The 19,997-nt window shown below is 32.3% G+C and overlaps 2 protein-coding genes across 2 annotated transcripts; one reads left to right on the forward strand and one right to left on the reverse strand.

The window, feature by feature from the left end:
* The first annotated feature begins 321 nt into the window (after positions 1 to 321).
* On the forward strand, positions 322 to 3,208 carry LOC106787687 (myb-like protein X). The gene is made up of 3 exons (XM_014750259.1): positions 322 to 1,358; positions 1,492 to 1,641; positions 1,736 to 3,208. Exons 1-3 carry the CDS (start codon positions 1,354 to 1,356, stop codon positions 2,598 to 2,600), a joined length of 1,020 nt encoding a protein of 339 aa, XP_014605745.1. The 5' UTR covers positions 322 to 1,353; the 3' UTR covers positions 2,601 to 3,208.
* LOC106787681 (cubilin-like) lies at positions 2,817 to 19,297 on the reverse strand. Its single transcript, XM_014750249.1, has 53 exons — positions 19,227 to 19,297; positions 19,014 to 19,143; positions 18,761 to 18,934; positions 18,631 to 18,675; positions 18,400 to 18,540; positions 18,219 to 18,322; positions 18,007 to 18,154; positions 17,695 to 17,937; positions 17,147 to 17,459; positions 16,709 to 17,031; positions 16,266 to 16,622; positions 16,042 to 16,195; positions 15,771 to 15,961; positions 15,185 to 15,695; positions 14,862 to 15,087; positions 14,447 to 14,764; positions 14,191 to 14,351; positions 13,784 to 14,116; positions 13,187 to 13,680; positions 12,715 to 13,107; positions 12,371 to 12,638; positions 12,002 to 12,274; positions 11,417 to 11,928; positions 11,142 to 11,343; positions 10,700 to 11,071; positions 10,372 to 10,568; positions 10,142 to 10,299; positions 9,883 to 10,071; positions 9,612 to 9,793; positions 9,305 to 9,523; positions 9,077 to 9,226; positions 8,924 to 8,999; positions 8,740 to 8,845; positions 8,483 to 8,642; positions 8,196 to 8,399; positions 8,055 to 8,128; positions 7,693 to 7,937; positions 7,414 to 7,617; positions 7,193 to 7,328; positions 6,735 to 7,068; positions 6,476 to 6,673; positions 6,227 to 6,383; positions 5,968 to 6,145; positions 5,660 to 5,896; positions 5,423 to 5,585; positions 5,137 to 5,351; positions 4,973 to 5,053; positions 4,667 to 4,731; positions 4,292 to 4,535; positions 4,043 to 4,205; positions 3,525 to 3,769; positions 3,297 to 3,408; positions 2,817 to 2,896 (listed from the first exon to the last, which is right to left on the reverse strand). The coding sequence occupies exons 1-53, from the start codon at positions 19,295 to 19,297 to the stop codon at positions 2,868 to 2,870; spliced, it is 11,178 nt and encodes a 3,725-aa protein (XP_014605735.1). The 3' UTR covers positions 2,817 to 2,867.
* Between the last annotated feature and the right edge of the window lie 700 nt (positions 19,298 to 19,997).

The raw sequence follows: 19,997 nt of genomic DNA on the forward strand, positions 1-19,997 counted from the left end.
TTATTGTTTGCTGTTCACGACATATAGCGATAGACGATCATCGCGATTAAAAAAATCCTCGAATCGAATGTCGAAATTCTAAAAGACATTCAACGGGCTAATTGCCAAAGGAAATGGCATTGATCCTATTTAAATGAAAATTATGTGTAAAACTTAATACGAAATAAATGTATATATATATATATATATATATATGAACTTAAAAAAATACATATAATATATAATTTAATATACAATCTAATATAATATAAGATAATCTATGATACAATATATTATATATAAAATATTATATATATATACATATATAGCCTTTTTAGAATATTGAAAAAACAATAAATCTTTAGGCCTTGTACTTTCACATTCTCAATTGCGAGAATCTAATGCAGAGATTGTCGAGAAGAAGAGGGTTGAAAAATTCAAAGATAAACGTTATTAGCATCCTCTTGATAAGGAACTATTACAAACAAGTTTGTGAATGAACGTTAATGCAAAAGAAAATGCTTTTATCCGTTCATTATAAATTTTCAATGGAAAACTTTAAATGAGGTCGTTTAAAAAAAAAAGAATATAATGATAAGAACTAAAGGTGCGAATGACCTGGTAGAAGAAATGATAATATGAAATCGATAAGATGAATTTTGTTCAGAAGAAAATAATTAATAAGTAAAGACATTTTTCGAATTTTAAAACAGAACAAATAATGTTTTTTCCTTCTGAATTTTTTTTTCGAGTGTCATCGAATTGCGTCAATATCGATTTACGTCAGAAACGATTAGTATCGCTTGATGATTATCAATCGATCGGATAAGTTTCTATTGAATTTTTTAATTTAGAAAATGAAGAATTACTATAAAAGTAATATAAATTGCGAAGGATGCGAAAAAAAGAGAAAAACATTTACTAGAACAAAATGTGAACCCTTTTATTTCAAGGTCGATCGGAAATCGATTTTCTTTTTTGTTTGAACTTCGCACTATGAATGCTTTTCTCGAGGACTTTCTCCCCTCTTCTTTTCATCGAACGCGTTAATTTCTCATATATATTGCGTTACGTTGATCTGTTTCTCGGATAGCGTCAGAACGATAACAGCTAAAATAAGAGAGAGAGGGAGAGAGAAAGAGAGAAAGAGAGAGAGAGAGAGAGAGAGAGAGAGAGAGAGAGAGAAAAGAGTGGGTGAATGAGAAGGGGGTGGGGAAAAGGAACGAGCCATCGTTTATGTATTTATCGAGATATCTGCAGACAGCGTAAGATATAAAGGGCACCTAGAATACGACGTAGCCAGTTGTTATAATCAATTTATATTCGTTAACATCGATTTTGAAAAGGGAAAGTAATATTTGAAAATTTGGAAAAATGCGGTAAGTGATTTTGTTTTCGTATTTTATCAATTGTATATAAATATACGTGTATCTTTTTATTATTATTATTATTAGTAGTAGTAGTAGTAGTATTCACATTGTATAAGCTAAGTTGGTTTATATTTTTCTATAGAATTTGGGTTTTGGTAACTACTCTTTTGATAGTCAGTATACTGACTACAGAAGTATTTGGAAAGGAGTCAAAGTCTGAGACGGATGAAATTACAAATGGAGGTCATGATTTAGACAAAAATAAAAAAGAAACAATTAAATCCGAGTCGAAGTAAGTTATATGTTAAACAACTTTTCGAATCTTATTTCTCTTACAACTTAACAGAATTCTTGACAACAATTTATTTTGCGATAAATCGTTTTAGGGTAGAAACTTCGGGAAAGGATGAAAAGCACTTGCGGGAACAAAATAAATCGAAAAAAAAGAAAAACAGTTCATCTCCTTCGATCGAGGTAAATCCTGAAATAAGTAATTCGGTTGGATCAAAGGGATCGAAAAAGTCACGGAAATCTCGAAAGTTGAATCAAACGGCTAAGCATAATAAAAGGCAAAGGAAACAAGGAGAAGAATTAGAAAGCCGAAATTCAAATGGCCAGAAAGTGCGACACGAGAAGGAAAAGTACAAGAATAAAGGTATTAATGGGCAAGCAAATAATAATAAAAAGCATAATAAAAGGCAAAAGAAGGATTTAAAACATGTTAATGAGATCAAGGAGAACTTAGTCTCAAATAATAAGAAATTAGATCATTCGGATTTCGATGTTGTTATTGAAAATAATAGACTTCGTAAAAAACACAAGTCTAAGAATGTTGTTGAAGAAATCGATTTGACGATCGACAATAAATCAAATTCAGATCGTAAAAATCGTCTAAAAAAGAACAAGTGTAAGAATTGTAATGAAGAAAATGTAGAAGAGGAATCAAACGTTTCAGATAATGTAGAAGAAGAAACAGGTAAGATAACGAAAAAGAAAAAGAAACGTAGTGTAGATAATAAGGCAGATAAAAAATGGAAAAAGAAATTATCTCATTATCGAAATGAAATATCAATGGAAGATAATGAGAATGAGTATGAGGATAATGATGAAGAAAATGAAAAATTAGAGTTGTCATCGGAAAACGAAATCGATTACGAAGAAAACATGAATGCTAATAAAGAGAATAATTGTTACGAGAGGGAAGGGAATCAAAACGAAGAAGACGTTGATGAAGAAACAAAAGACGCTTAAAATTTTGATGGTAGATTTTTGTGTTGTGATTAGAGAAAAATTGAAGATATAAAGAAAGATTTCTCGAACAGTTTCATTGTTATCCATTAGAAATAGATTCAAATGTGCCTGATTACACTCAAGGAAACGATAAATACTTAATGATATTTATATTTATTTTAATCTATTTACATAATGCGTTATATACCAAGTTCAAGCTTTATATCTACTTGAGTTGCTATTTACATCGTCGAATTTCTAGTCTTAACACTTGTCCGGAATAACTTCTTACCGCTCATTTATCTCAACTGGATGTGCTGTAACATAAAACAGGAAAAAGATAATATTTATTACATTTATATTTTTTGTTTTTATTATTTATGCAAATACGATGCCTGATAATAGATAGATTTTCAACGTCTTGTCGATAATTATAATTTATAACGACATCTGTGAGTAAGACTATTTCTTTTTTTATTGTTAACATTGAGTAATATATTCAAGCGACAATATCATAATCATTATTATCGACCAAGTATAAAGCATTGTCTGTCTTCAGGTGTTATAAATTTTTAAAATAAACAATTAATAATTAACTGTAATGAAATTTTAAATATAGCTGATTTCTACGAAATATTATCAATTTAATTATATTTTCATTGTATTGACATATACATATGTAATTTTGAAATTTCATATACAATATTTTATACTTACAAGTGGATTGAGCCATGAAAAATGCTATCCAACCAGTACCAATGTTATTCACTGTCGAAGTATATTCAACGATAATTCTATTTCCTTCTGTTTCGAATCTTGCTGGTTCGTCCTATAAAAATAATAATCAAATAAATAAAAAAAGATAATTTTTAAATTTAAAAAGAGTCTTTATATTATTATCTACTATCCGATAATCAAAGAGACAGAAAAAAAGAAAAAACTTACCCCTCCACAGTAAACATTTCTAAGCGTATTTACTCCGTCTTTAACGTAATCATAAATTTTCACGTTGTTACGCTCGCAAGTTTGTTTGGTTCCAATATCAAAGAATGTAAATTTGAGAATGATTTTAAAACCACGAGGAACACTAACATCCCAAGTACACACTGTATTATTTCTATATATGTCTGGGTACATTGGCGAAGTGAAAGATCCCCCATAATTAAATATAGTACCACCACAACCACGTCCTGTGAGATAAAAAAAAGTCAAAGGGAAAATTTGAATATATTCATTTTTATATTATTAGAATGAATTTTTGTATTATTGGGTTGTCCCATAAGTTCCTTCCTTTTTTTTATGCAACTTCATTAGAGGATATTTGTTGTTTAAGATTGATTTACTGTATTATATATGAACCCTTTTACTTTATTGCCTTCTTACATCTCTCAGAAAGGAAACCTGCATGTCTACAGAAAAAACTTGTCGCAGAAAAAACTTATGGGACAACCTAATGTAATTACCTGCTTCTGTGGTAACATAAGTAATATCATAACCATCATAAGCATTAGCTTCTTGTACCCAAGAACGTAGACTGAGCTTATTGCCAATACTGAAAATTGGATTTGGAGTAGTCATACCGCAAAGTATTGCTAAAACATTACCGCTAAAATCTCCTTCTCGAATCTACAAAATAAAAGTATTAGAAGATTATTAGAATTCATATGGTTGTAGTAAATAAAACAAAAAATACATGATAAAATTATTTTCACCTGTAGAGCATTATGCGTACACTTTTCATCGTCGTATAGTCTGAAATTATTGAAATATAAGGAGATTGTACGATTGGGCAAAGTGGTGATCGTTATCCAACAATTTATAAGTCCTTGATGAAAGATTCTTCCTTGAGTTTCACTTGCCGTGTAATTTTGATCACAATTAGATAAACTGTATTCTAGTTTAAAACCTTTTCCTTGTGATGATGTTTTAAAATAGATGTTAAATGAATCGCTCTCACTATAACGCGAAGATTAATTTGTTTAGATTAAACTGTTGTTCAAATGATCGATCATGATCAAATTGATCCAATCGAAACATTTGCGTCATAGAAAGATAAGTAGAAGAAGTTAGAAATAAAAATGATTTACCTGTAAATATCGAAGGGTTTTTCTTCGCCACAAAATTTGTATAGCGAAGTGGGATAACGGCTTCCCTGTAAACAATATCATATTTTTTTAAGATTAATATCGAAGACGTCAGATCGATTCATAAATTCTACGATAAATTCTAAACGTCAGATCAAAATCTTTAGTCAAATGTTGATAAGACGTAGTGCCCTATACAATTGAATATTCAATTTTAATTGTTAATTTGTTGGTTCAATTTTTGTTTCATTGTTAAATGCTTATTTTTATTATATTTTCTTATGAAACATAAGTATCGATTAATCATACCGTTTCGACATCTATCGGATATTTAATCGTGCCAGAAAAAATGAATTCCTCACCGAACCCATGATCGATATACGTTTGACTCTGTAAGAAAAAAAATGTAATTTGTATTAAGATATTTCGATTATTTATTGAAATTTATTATAATTAATATCTAATTATGTTACCTCGGAATCTACGATTGCCAGATACTCCTCATTGCAATTTTCCGAATTTGTCATATTAAATTCCAATAATCTGACTCGCATTACATTATTATATTCTTTATCATTTTTTAGCTTCCAACGACAGTGAATACCAGGCCCATATGGATTGGGATATCCAGGAGATGTTATATAATTTTTGTTATTTTCAACCATCCGATAGGTCAATCCGCAGGGTGCTGGAAAATTGAATCAATTCGTAAAACATTATTTCGTTTGGTCGACTCGATAAATTCGAAAAACTTCTTACAGTCTACAGCTTCCAAAGTTCCGATTACTCCTGACCCTTCATTGGTACCATCGCTAAAGAATCTTATCCATAATTTATTTGAACTTGACAATATTACTGAAGGTGGTAAAGTTCCACAGATTTTGTTCAATAATTCCGTGAATTGTCCTCCCCCATCGTGAACCTTAAAATATTAATTAATTATCGAAAATGTGTTAACAATGTTGGCATGTTATACAATAGTTCATTGTATCTTACTTCTAAATAATCGTCAGGACATGGTGTAGAAACAGTATAGTTTCTTGAATTGGTTTTAATATCCACACTAGTGATCGTTAATTTAATATTTTTTCCTTCTCCAGTAAAAACTGTCCAATGACAATCTTCTAATGAGTTGTATGTTGCACCTTTTTGAGTTCTAAAATTCATTGATGTGATACTGGTTAAATTGACAATACCACCGCAGCCAGCTGCAGGACTACTACCGAAAATGATCTGAAAATTGATTGTTAAGAAAGTTTAATTAATGTTTAAAATTGATTCGTTTTTAATAATTGAATTATTACCTTCCCAGCGAAACCCTCATGATGTGACGTATAATCAGACATGAAATTTACTACCATGTTATCAGAATCGGTTTTGAAGACGGGTAAATTATTTGTTAGATTGCCACAAACTTTTCCCATTAATTTTTCCGAATCGATTATATCGCTTTCATAAACGGCTACGTAATCGAAGTAGCACCTTAAACAAAACGAATTTTTTGACATATATGTTTTATGAAAAAAAAAGAAAAGGAAACATGAATAAAAAAAATGTTCCTACTCATTGTTATATTCCAAAACAAATTTCTCAAATCGAATTATCACACTTTTATCCTTTGGAGCTTTAATTACCCAAGTGCAATTCATACGACCAAAATATTTGTCCTGATACATCAAAGGTTTTATTTCCGTTGGTTTGGTTATTATTCCACCACAATCTATTTTTATTATTAACGTAGACAAAATTTCATTTTATTAATAATCATTTATATAACTGTCCAAAGTTTTGATGATTAACAATTTAACTTACTACTTGTTTGATACTCGAATTGGAATCCATTTCTTTGAATATATGAATCCGTTTTGAAAATGATCTCCATCCGAGAAATTGATCTTTGCAAACCTGGCGAATTATTACCACACCAAACACTTTCCTCAGAATCGAAATATATTGCATCGTCCCTGATGATCGTCAAATTATCGAAACGGCAACCTCTTTGATTTGATGCTTCAAATAAATGAAACTTATAATAAGTATAAGTTTAAGCATTATTCGTAAATATACTTACTTTGTTCGAGGTCAAAATCAAGAAATTGGACTATGATATCCTTGTCGTCATCAGCAATGAGAGTATAATTGCAATTCAAATCACGCCGATAATATTTCGGATATCCTGGTGACGAAATGATTTTTCTTTCTTCTGTTACTCTGAAAACACCACCACAATTTTCGTTCCAAAGTGCACGAAAACCATCTCCCTGTATGGCTTCGTTCGAACGAAATATAACTTTCATTCGATTACTCGTAGAATTGAATGTCTTTGGTATGTTTCTTCCACAAACTTTACCCAATTCGGTCCAATTTCCATGAATATTATTATATTTTAGTTTCCAATCTAATACCTATGACATTATTGACTTATCAACTTATTTGAAACCTATCTTTGTGTCTATACCAATCTGAACTAAATCGATTTCGAAGTTGTAAATATTATCCTAACATTTCGATGAGATCACTTCAACATACCTGTACGTAATCTTTATCGCAATTATTACTGGTCTCTAAATTGAATCGATCAACGAAGATCAAACCTATATGAAAACCATTTTCCGCCATTATTTCCCACGTGCATTCCGCATTGTTTGGATATTGTTTTGGGAATCTAAAAAAAACAAATAATATAAATATGTTATAGATATTTCTTTTCTATGATAAAAATATATCAATGTTAGAATGAAAAACATTACTTAGGTGAAGCAATCTCTTTGCTGAATCCTCGTAGTGCACCACCACAACCGTGACTTGCTAATTGTAGATTGATTTCGAATTCGCTTGATCCTGGTTCTTCTGCGTAATATTCAATCCATAATTCATTTGAAGTGCTAAGGATATCTGATGGTTTTATATCTCCACAAAAAGTACCGACTTCCGGTGAAGTTGGTCCACCATTTCTAAAAATATTTATTTTCAAATAACAACAGGAAATATTTGCATTTTATTCAATACAACGAGGAGGTAACACATACCTGACTATAATGTAGACGGTTTCGCATCTTTTAACCAAATTGAGTTTGGTGAAGGTAAGATTGATCATTTCACCGTTATCCGCATATTTGACATGCCAGGCACAACTTATAGGATGTGAATTAGTCCAATTCTTTGGTTGAGTTATTGTATGAGATGGGCCTCGTAGAATACCACCACAAGGTGTCCATTGATACATTAGATTGAAATTCATTTGTCTCGAAGACGTAGCACTGCTATTTAATATCTGTTAATTGTTAATGTAAACTCGTTAAATATTTTAAATTAATCGAATGGACAATTTTAATTATTTTTTTTTTTTATGATGAAGTATTTTGAAATATCTCTTAAATAGAATAACTACCGTCAATTTATTCTCAATCAATGGACTTCTAAGATATTTCGGTTTTGTTAAGTTGCCACAAATTTTACCGATGCCTGAACAAAAAATATTTACATTAGAATATTAATAATTTATTAACATGACATTTCTTATCGCATTTACCTAGTAGAGTAATAGAATTGTAAGTGTAACATTTGCCAATATAACCAGTAGCTTTTAGGGTCAGTGTTAATCCTGTTTCATTGGCAGAATTGATTATAAGATCCGGTGGTTTGATCATCCATTCGCATAAGTATGAAGTTGTATTGTAGGGAGCAGATGGTGCTTTAATTTCACCTCCAGAATTGGTAAGTATTCCACCGCAAGCTAAAATGATTCAATTATTAAAACAGAATAAAAAAAAAACCCATTCTCTCCCTCTCTCTTTTTTTTCAGAATTTAAAACGTACGCGCAGGTGCAACAGCCGAATATCGAAGTTTAAAGCCTCTATAACCAACTGGAGCCCAATAACCAATCAACATTGTGTTACCGCTACTTCTAATTTGCGGTACATCTGTATTACTCATTAAGGTTTTAATCCTTGATTTCATACGGAAGTCATTGTAGAACTAGAAAGTAATTTTCATTTTTTCGTATTATTATTCTTATATTTTTGTTTGTTGTTTTCTTATCGACAAGAAAGTAACGGCAGAAAGTTTTAATTACCGATAACGAATAGCTCGCTCTAAATGATTTATCAACGGAATCGAGATCTAAAATATCCACTACAACTTGAAAGCCTAATGGTAATCGAATTCTCCAATCGCAATATCTATAAAAATAATAATAAATTTATATTGTAAAATTAATTGTGTGTATGAATATTATTTATTTTGTAGATTTTATTTACCTGGAACGTGTTCTTAAATTTGGATATCCAGGTGTTTTTATTATACCGGTTAAAGCAGTAAGTACACCACCACAAACTATAAATGATCAGAAAAAAAATAGATTAGCTATTAATTAATACTTAAAAGTTTGTTTAGAAATATATATTTCTTACCCTGTTGGCTGGATGTAAAGTTTAAACTAAAGCCTCTGAAAGGGATATAATCACGATTATCGCTAAATAAAGTTACGAAGGCCTCGTTATAGGTTGTTTCGATGATGTTTGGCAGTTGAGTACCGCAAAATATTCCGATAGTTTCGAATGCTATAACGATTTAATTTAACAATCAAGAAAATGACTGATTTCATTTTGAAAATGATTTAATTGTTATTATCAATTTACCTGTTTCATTGCCAGGAACTTGTTCGGTTATTTCTACGTAATCAGCTGATTTACAATTACGACGAGTTGGAAGATGCAAATCACGGAATTGAATCTTCAAAGTGTGATCTACTGGACCAATTATCCACCATCCACAGTTTTGATTTTTAGGATAAGAGTTAGGATAACCTGGCGAACTAAGAGAACCTTGGGTACCTCTCAGAATACCACCACATGCATCTGTAACATTAATTAATTTATATAGAATATTTGTTTGTTTTATCATAAATATATTATATTAGGAAAAACGTTTAAACGCGAGATTTACCTCCAACTGTAATAAGAGCTTTAAAACCATTATTTGGTTCAGGTATGTCGGTATAAAATTTGATATACATCATGTTCCCTTTCGTTGTCATAGTACTTGGTGCCATGTCTCTACAAAATCGTCCCATCGATAATGAATTGTCCATTCCACCATCTCTTATTTCAACATATTCCTTTTCGCAACTAGATAATTTAAACAATTTTGTTGTTGTTAGATTATCATCATTGTATTGTATTACAATTGTTATACTGTAACGAGAGAGAAAACTTACTTTATACTAGAAGCCAAATCAAATCTTTCTAAGAAATGAATTGCAATTCTTTCACCATCAGTTGCCATGATTTTCCAAACACATTCGGTATAGGGATGTGGAATATTTGGATAATTCGGACTACTTATCTCTAGTTCTTCGATTTCGGCAGACAATACGTATTCGCCACCGCAATTCATACCCTTTTCACTGGTAAATAATTTTTTGCAATAATCATTTATCAAGATAAAAATAATAATGATTAATTTTTTTTGTTTACCTATATTGCAATTTAAACATTAGATTTGTACCGACACCAACAGCACGAATGTAAAGTTTATTTCCAATAGTTTCTAATTGAGTAGACGTAGATGATATTTCTGTACAATATTTTCCATCTCCTAGTAAGGGAGATGAAATATCTCCACCATTTTTCAACTGTAAATTTGACAATATTAAAATATATATATATATATATATTTTATTTTCATTTAAATCTCGTCTCCTTACCATAAGATAATTTACATCGCACGCATTATTAGTAGTTTCTATTTTAGACAAATAATCAATTTTAACTTCTATAGTTTTTCCAGGCCTCACTGTGACGAACCATTCGCAAGAGAAACGCCAACTTCTTATTCCACGTACGTTAGTTTTATTGTTGATTTCGATAATACCATTTGGTCCCGATAAATCTCCACCGCATTCTATTATTAAACAATATATGTGAAATATTAATTTAACATATTATAATTAACAGGAATATTTCGCTTGTCATGATCTTTCAAAGTTACATAAGTAAAACGATGAATTTTGAATGAAATAAAAATTGATTCACCTCTGTAAACTCGAGCAGAGAAGCCCGTTTTGTTTAAATAAGAATCCGAAACAAATTTAACCGTCATAACATTTTTCGTTTTTATCGTGTTCCAAGTGGCATTGGAAAGACATAATTTTTGTTCTAGGACACTATTCTCCTCCGAAGTCAATGCATATCCTGAATAAATGGCTACGTAATCATAAACGCAATCAGTACTTTCTTCTAAATTGATCATGTTTATTCTAATAACGAGATGAGTTCCCGGAGGTGAAGTGAAAATCCAAGTACATTCAAGATTGTCTTCGTAACCATTTGGCCAACCAGGAGACCAGAATGAATAACTATTATTTGTGTTACTCATCAAAGCCACTTCTTCGGTACACTTCGATACTATAAATATGAAATTTCGTAAATTTAATTATATTATGTAAGATAAGTTAGATAAATCTAATCGATTTACATTTAATTTTTTTTAATTCCTGTTCTTCGATTACATCTTTTGGTATTTGTAGCCAATTAAGATCAAATTTATCACCAGATAAAATGGAAAAAGCTTCCATGACGATATAAGCAATGTTACTCGAAGTGTACAATGATGCAGGAGTCGTGTAAGAACAATGTTCCAATAAGATAGTTGCTTCATCATTGTAACCATCGTAGATCTGAATAAAAATCGTTCATTATTGTATCGTTTTAACATCATTGTCATGAAACTTTTTTTTTTAAGATAATTACCTTCAATGAACTAGAACACGAGGATATTACGTTCTGCATGTATACTTCTTTGAATTCGAATTGAATGACATATCCGACTTCGACGGTAATTCGCCACCAAAAAGTACCTGCATTTTTATAAAATAGAGGATATAACGGCGAGGTAATTCTACCGGTTGGACCATAAAGTTCATTTCCTGGTAAGAAACTATAATCTGCTAGAAATCCTTGAGCTGCACTTTCGGCATCGCTTTTGAATTTGATCCAAAGTATACTCGAGGATGTGATCGGATCGATTTCTTCACCACAAAAAACTCCTAATAGTTTACCGATTCCATTCTCTTCGCGAATTTCAAGATAATCCAGGTCACAATTATCGCTTTGTTGGATATTAAACACGTTGAAAGTTATACTTATTCTGTTTCCTGGTGAAGTATTTAAAATCCATATGCACTCGGAATTCAGGGGATATGAATTAGGATAATTCGGTGATGCGATAGTCCCGTGTTCAGATGTATAATTTCCACCGCAAGCTATAAAAATAAAAATAATTTTCATTGTGGTTTTCAAAGAGTTCGAAACATTTGAATTATTATTCTATCTTACCAGAATTCAATACGCTATAAGTAGCGGAAAAATCGCTATGGAATTTTATTGACGTGTATAGGTGAACAGTTAGAGCACTTCCGGTACTCGTTATGGGAGGAGGTATTTTGTTATTACACCATTTTCCAAGAACAGGCCCATCCATGTCTTCCCCTTCGATTACCTGCACGTATTCCAGTTTACACCCTGGATCTATCAAATAGTTATCAGCTATACCTATTAGGCGCATCGGGTTGATATGCAGGTGGGTGAATGTTAACGTCACGTGATCGGCTAAAAGTAAAATTGAATGTATACATTTGGTTATGTACGCGAACATACTTACAATTAAAGAATATGTTCTTATTATTTGTATACGTGTCAACTCACCAGGATTTTCTGCTATTAGTATCCAAGTGCAGTTTACTACAGAAGTTTCCATATTGTCGCTGGATCCTGTGATGAATCCTTGATCCTTAATTATTATACGAGCACCACATGCTGTTTTATACGTGGCTTTGAATCCTTTTGCAGATATTATACTATCACTTCTCATAACTATTAACATTTCGTTACTTGTCGATACGTATGAGGGAGGAAGCTGATTTCGACAGTGAGTACCCATCAAGTAACTGTCTCTGCTTGGTCCATCGAATATCTTCAAGAAAATATAGATAGATGTTCAAACAAAATGAATTTTTTTACATGTAGAGATACTTTTTTCGTAATCGTACCTTAACATAATCGTCGGTACAATTTCTGCTGTCCTCTATATCGAAATCCTCAAACGTAACGTTTACCACGTGATTTTTGTCAACTTGTAATAACCATTCGCAGTTTTGATTATGGGGATAATTGAGAGGATAATTGGTTGTATGAATGACACCAGAATTAACTGTAAATCTTCCACCACATTGCAGAGGAATACTTTTGTAGCTAGCTTTAAATCCGCGAAGAACGAAAAATGAATTCGTGTTGAACGTGATGAATAATTTGTTACCGGAACTAGTGTAAACGACCGGTTTATTGGAATAACATAATTCGACCAATTTCGGTGCATTTTCATCTTCCCCACCGTAGATTTTTAATGATTTGAAAGTACAAGTCACTTGATTTTCGATGTTTACCTGATATAATAAAAGAAAAAGATTATAATAATGATTGAAACAATTTGTAAGCATTACAAATTATTAATATTTGACTTACATCGAGTAACGTTAGTTCAACACTATGCGTGTAATCAACTTCGATAAGCCATTCGCATCTGAGTTTACTCTTATATCCCAAAGGATAACCGGGAGAGGTAAACGTGTCCGAAGGTTTAGTCAGGTGTCCACCACAACCATCGACCATCCATTCCAATCGAAAACCATTGTGGGTTGCATAAAGGTCGGTAAAGAAATTGATAAAAATTTGATTTTGCGACGAATGAATTTTCGGAGGAAGATTAGCCGAGCCACAAAATTTGCCAAGTTCGCTGTTAGCCAAATTATTCATGCCCTCTTTAATCTCGAGATAATCGTAATTGCAGCTATTGTTTTTCATTGGTCCTTCCACATCGAAATGAGAGAAAGTTAAGTTTATTTTGTTACCGATCGGTGCATTGATTATCCAACTACAATTTTTCGAGTTTTCGTATTCGTTCGGGAAGTTAGGTGATTCTATGACACCTCGGAAACCGTTTAACGTGTTGTGACATTCTGAGAAAATAATGAGAAATTTGATTATGAATTATGATTATCAAATTAAACTTTATAATGAAATTAGTATTAAAGTGTTTTATATTGAATTTGTAATGCATACTAGTGTCATATTGTATGTGAAAACCACGAGATGATATAGTAAAATCGCTACGGAAACGAATGGTCACTATGTTAGATGTTGTATTTATGATCTGTGGATAAACAGAACAATATCGTTGGACATTTCGTGTACGAGTAGTGCCTTCGGATATCTCAACAAAATCGTATCTGCATTTTGTATGATGTTCCAAATCGAAATCAACTACAATAAGTTGTACTGTACTGCCTGCGGCAACAACGATTCTCCAAATACATTCAGCATTATGCCCATATGGTTGGGGATAATTCGGTGATACAATATCACCTTTGGCAGACTTTAATATTCCACCGCATCCTAAAAAATTTCAAAGTAAAATGATATTAACAAAATAATGTATTGTTCTTTTAAATATTTATGTTTGAACTAACCTTCCGCTGTGTTATCCCAATCAATGCTAAAACCTGTATCCGTATTTGAATCGTCAGATACGAATTTGAGAAATAACTTATTCGTTTGACTGACTATTTGATTTGGTGTCTCTATACCGCAGTATCGTCCAATCAAAGGTGAACTATCGTAACCACCGTTTCTAAAATATATTAATAGTTTATTTTAATTTCATGAAAAGATAAGATATTGTTGAAAAAAAAAAAATAAATGAAAACTCTTGTCATTGCATTTAACCTTATTTCCAAATAATCGAACATGCAGTTATGATGACCTTCCAGTTCGAAATCATTGAATTTAAGGGTAACTTTATGTCTATTGGGTGCTTCGAGTACCCATACGCATTCCCTTGAACGCGGATAGTTTCCTGGATAGTTGGGAGATCGGATAACACCACTTTGTTGTAAGTAATAACCACCGCAAAATTTGGAAGCATCGACAAAGACATAGTTAGCCATAAATCCGTTTTGTGTAATACTCGAGTCGGTTTCAAAATATATCACCATCGTTCTGTCTCGTGTAGTGAGAATGGGTGGTTTATTATTGCCACAATAACTAAAACAATCGTTTCAATAATACTTGATATAATAAATCACATTCTATCTATTAATCAATAATAAATGAATAATATATATATAAAAATCAGACTAACGTTCCCATATGACCATCTTGAGATTTAGAAATATTTTCATAAATGCTAACATAATCATTTCTACAACGTGTTTGATATTCGAGTTCGAATAACAACCAAGTGAGTTGTACCAAGTATCCTGGAGGTGCCTGAATAATCCAAGTACATTCTTCGTTATTTTCGTACATACCGTCTTCATTCGGCGATTGAATTATTCCAGTAGAACTTCTGTAGAATCCACCGCATTCTTAAGACAAATATGTTCATATCAAAATTCTTTCCCCCCCGTATCATCATTTTTATTCGCGGTAGTAACAATCTTAATAAATATTGATTTAACTTACTGCGATCTATGGATGTGTAATTAGCTTTGAAACCATGACCATGGATGGTAGTATCGCTTGTGAATTGGAGATACATGAAATTGTGGGTGGAATAGAATGGTTCGGAGGGTATAAGGGTGCCACATAGAGTGGCGAGATTAGTGGAATTTTCGTTATCACCGTCGAAAATTTGAAGAGAATCAAAATAACAATCGGTAGACATTCCTTCTATGTCCAGATCGAGAATAGTTAGAACGATGGCTTTGCCTGGTGGTAAAATAATTTCGTAGATGCAAGTTTTAGAGGCATGATAAGTATTTGGGTACAAGGGAGATGTAATGACACCCGTTAATTCGGTAAATTCACCGCCACATAAGACTTCGTAAGTCAAGGCAAATCCTTCCATTTCGAATGACCAATCACTCGTGAAAACTATTATAACATTGTTAGAATTTGATTTAATAGTCGGTGGCATATTATCCCCGCAATATCTACCGATCAATGGCGAATCCGTACTATCTCCATCGTAAATCTGAAACATTTAGTTGTCTTCTTTGTAATCCTAATTTTCTTGATTTATTATGATATATTAATCCTAAGGATTTACCTCGACTGCATCAAAATGACAGCTGGTAGAATCTTCAAGATTGAATTTTTGCCAAGTGATTTTCATTTTTTCACTCGGTGGTAATTGTATTTTCCATTCGCAATTCATGTTTGCTCGATAAGACGACAAAGAACCAGGAGAATGTATCGAGCCAGTATCCGAAGTAAAAACACCACCGCAACCAGGTATACCTGAATATAAAATTTATATTTCAAATATAAATGTCTCATCAATTTTATATTTTATGCCTATAATATATTTAAACGCTCACCTTCTACTGTTGAATAATGAATTTGGAAACCAGCATCTTGACCAGAACTGTCGGAATGGAAATAAAGAGTAACTTCATTACCAGGTGCAGTTAAAGGTCCTGGTCTGCTATGATTACAATAACGACCAAGAATTTCATCGTTGTTCGTTGTGATCTGTAATATAAAAAACAATATTAGTATCCTATTTAGGAAAGAATTCATTTTGAAATAAATAGATACAAACTAGGACAAAATCGTATTCGCATGTAGCGTGTTCTTCGAGCATCAATTGTCCGAAATGCAATTGTATTCTTTTTCCTTCTTTTACCGATATATGCCAATAACAATCTCTGTTAGAAGGATATCTTCCCGGATAACCAGGTGACGTTATTGTACCATAATCCTCTTCAAAATATCTACCACAGATCGGTTGGATCGTATTCCAATGTAAAACGAATCCATCGTGTGCTACGCTACTGTCCGAGTGGAACCAGAAATACAATGAGTTGTGAGATGAAATGATGTTTCCATTTTTATTGGGTAGAGTGTTACCACAAAATCTGCCTATCATATGGCTACCAGCATTTCTACCATCGTGTATCTAAAAATAAATGTACAGATTTCGTTATTATAAATAATATTATTTTCTATTTACTCTAGTATCTCGATCATTAATATCTTTTTTACCTGAAGAAAGTCAAATTTACAATCGACCGAATTTTCCAAGTTAAAACTCGTAAAAGTGACATTCAATACTTGAGTAGAATTGGTCACTAAAACCCAAGCACAACTAAGTCCATGTTGGTAAGTGGTTCCACCAATAGGAAACTCTAAATGGCCGACAGGATTTCGAGATACACCACCGCAAGTTTGTCGTTGCGTTTCACATCTGGTGCCTGTGTAAGAGTTAGGACAATCGCAGGTCACTGCACCATTGGAGACAATGCAGACTCCATTGTTCTTGCAAGGATTAGGTGCGCAGAGATCGATTTGAGTATTGCACGTTGTTCCTGTATGTTATATTTATTTGTAATTTATTTTGAGATAAAATGTTTAATCGTTACGATATCGAATACCTAACAATTAGATGCTGATTGCAGAATTGCATAAAAATGACAATTATACCTGTGTATCCAGTATCACATCTACAGATAAATCCTTCGTAAGTTGAGATACACGTGCCATGAACGCAAGGACGATTAGCACATGAATTATTCGATATTTCAGTTGCAGGCCGACACCCATTCGGACCAAGTCCGTCACCTTGGTATCCTGTTGGACACCGACATTGCACGTAAGAGCTGGTAAGCGCAGGATTTTCGATGCAGGCTGCTAAAGGGTGACAACCACCGTTATTAATCCTACAAGAACCAACATAGATACAGGAAACTCCATCGCCGTGGTATCCTGGAGGACACGGACCGCAAACCCTTGATCCCTGCGTAACGATAATTGACTTTACATTCTTCCATTTAAGCTTTCGGTTTAAATGGGATTCCGAAGGATTTCTATTACGAAATAATTTCGTTTCATTAACTCTTCGCGATTTGGTTAAAATTAATTAAGTTTGTGTAGAGTTTTGTTGAATTAACGATGAATTCGTTAAGTTCATAATTCATTCGATTGAAATAATAATTGAATCTATTATATTTATATAATAAATTGATTCTTACCATAGTATTAATACATTGTACTCGTGGTGCGTTACTGCATCCCCCATTATCTTCCAAACATTCGTCGATGTCAGTACAATAATAACCATTTCCGGTATAACCTCGTGGACAGGCGCCGCAGAAAAATGTACCAGGTGCGTTGAAACACATGACAAGTGGGTTTACGGAACATGGTGGATGTTTCGCCGCACATTCGTCTACGTCCTTTGTGCAAGCTGGATTCGTACCATCGGTTTCCCATCCCTCAAGACACAAATAATGTTTTATCAAAGTATAAATATTAATAGAATATTTTATAATATTTTAACATACTTGATCGCAAAGACAGGTGTAACCAAGGAGGTTCCCAGGTTTCGGGACACATACACCGTGTCCACAAAGTTCTTCAGAATTTTGCCTGCTACAAATGGCGACTCTTTTTGTACAATGTAATCCATACCATCCAGTTTGACAATCACATCTAAACGATTAGGAGAAATTTTTAAATGATAGTAATCAAAAGAAAGTAAATTAATATTACATACCGATAAGATCCAGGTAAATTAATACAAGTTGCTCCGTTTTGACATCCTAAATCTGTGCCAAGAAATCTAGCACACTCATTTACATCCGTCATGCAATTAGGTCCCTAAACAATATTACATAATTACGATATAATAATTAGATTGAAAGTTCGTAAGATCTATTTGTAGCAAACCATTTTACCTCCCAACTAGGAAGGCATCGGCATTGGTATCCTTCGTAAAGATCTTGACAAATACCACCATTTCCGCAAGGATTACTTTGACAAGCATTTTCTTTTAGCTTTTTCTCGATATTTTGCACGGTCTCTTCTAATCTTCGTAACTTCATTTATTAACAAATCATAAAACAATTGTTTTTTCTTTCTTTTTTATTTTACTCTTTCGTGTTTATTTAATGAAATTTTATACTTACTCTTTCATTAGTACGACGTATACCATTTCTCGTAAAATTGTCATCCTGTGTAAATAATTAATATGTAAAATAATTGTCTAACAAATATAATTGTATAATTAAGTTCGCAAATAATAGTTGATCGAATTACCCATTGCTTGCTCGGTAAACGCGAACTGTTCCCTCCAGTACCTTCCAACATAGCAATCCTTCTTTGCAAACCTGTAGGACCTTCAACGAGATTGATTAGCCTTACAAGATTATCCTCCACTTGAACGAGATAACCAGCTCTCAATCTTTCAAACAAACGTGTCGCATTTTGTGCCTGAAGAAAAGGAAATCTTTAATCTGAAATCTCATATCTGTCCTTTTATGCTTTTTAAGAGAAAATATATAAAGCTCACAGCCAAAGCGACGTGAAGTAAATTAATTTCATTAACGTTGATATAACCGCTACCTAATACTTTAAGAGTAATATTTCTATCCTTTGCGCTGGATATTATCAAATTACCATCTTGTGCCTCGAGAACTGGCCTAAAGAAAAACAATATTAATATCATAAAGAGTACGCTAAAATAAATCTCTTAATTAAAAAATTCGAAAGAAAAAGTATTTACCTTTCATCCATCCACGCAAAAGTCAATCCCAAATACAGCAATATGCTGAACAATATTTCCATCGAAGCCATTTCGTTCGAATAGACACACAAAAAACAGACCAATATTTATTTGAACATTTCGTCTATCCGTTTTTCGAAGATCCTTCCTTGAAAATCGTTTTTGATAGACTGTGCCAGATTGAAGCACGGTATTGAAAACAACTATTACTATCATCTTCGTTCCAATCGAGTGGGCGTTTTAGAAGATATTTATCGAGCTCCTCCCATTATTGAATTACATTCATTTGGAAGCGTCAATTGTAATACATAAATCAAAAGATATCTAAATAGAAATGAGATTGAAATTATCTTTATACGAATTTCAAAAATTGATTTAGTATTATAATATTAATCATATAACGAGAGCAAGCCAACTTATAATCATTAAATTATGCATTCTATATTTGCATATATATCAATATTCATGTGGATACTTTCATATATATCGATAAATGTAAATGACCATATATATAATATATAACTATATATATATATGCTATAAATTGTATAACTTTGCTATTTCTTTGAAAAGTTTTGGTAAATATTTTTTATGCTAAAAGTGAATAGATTTTAATGAAACTTATATTAAATTAAAGTAGACTCTTTCGTCTACACGTAGAACATCATATCGAGTTATAAATTTAGCATGTAAAGTTCAGGAAATGTCAGAGAGTGCAATGCTGTAAATTGTGCATCTTTGCCATTTCTTTGAAAAGTTTCGGCAAATATT

Source organism: Polistes canadensis, unplaced genomic scaffold (genome assembly GCF_001313835.1).
Source record: "Polistes canadensis isolate GaletaPanama2010 unplaced genomic scaffold, ASM131383v1 scaffold_110, whole genome shotgun sequence".
Lineage (NCBI taxonomy): Eukaryota > Metazoa > Arthropoda > Insecta > Hymenoptera > Vespidae > Polistes > Polistes canadensis.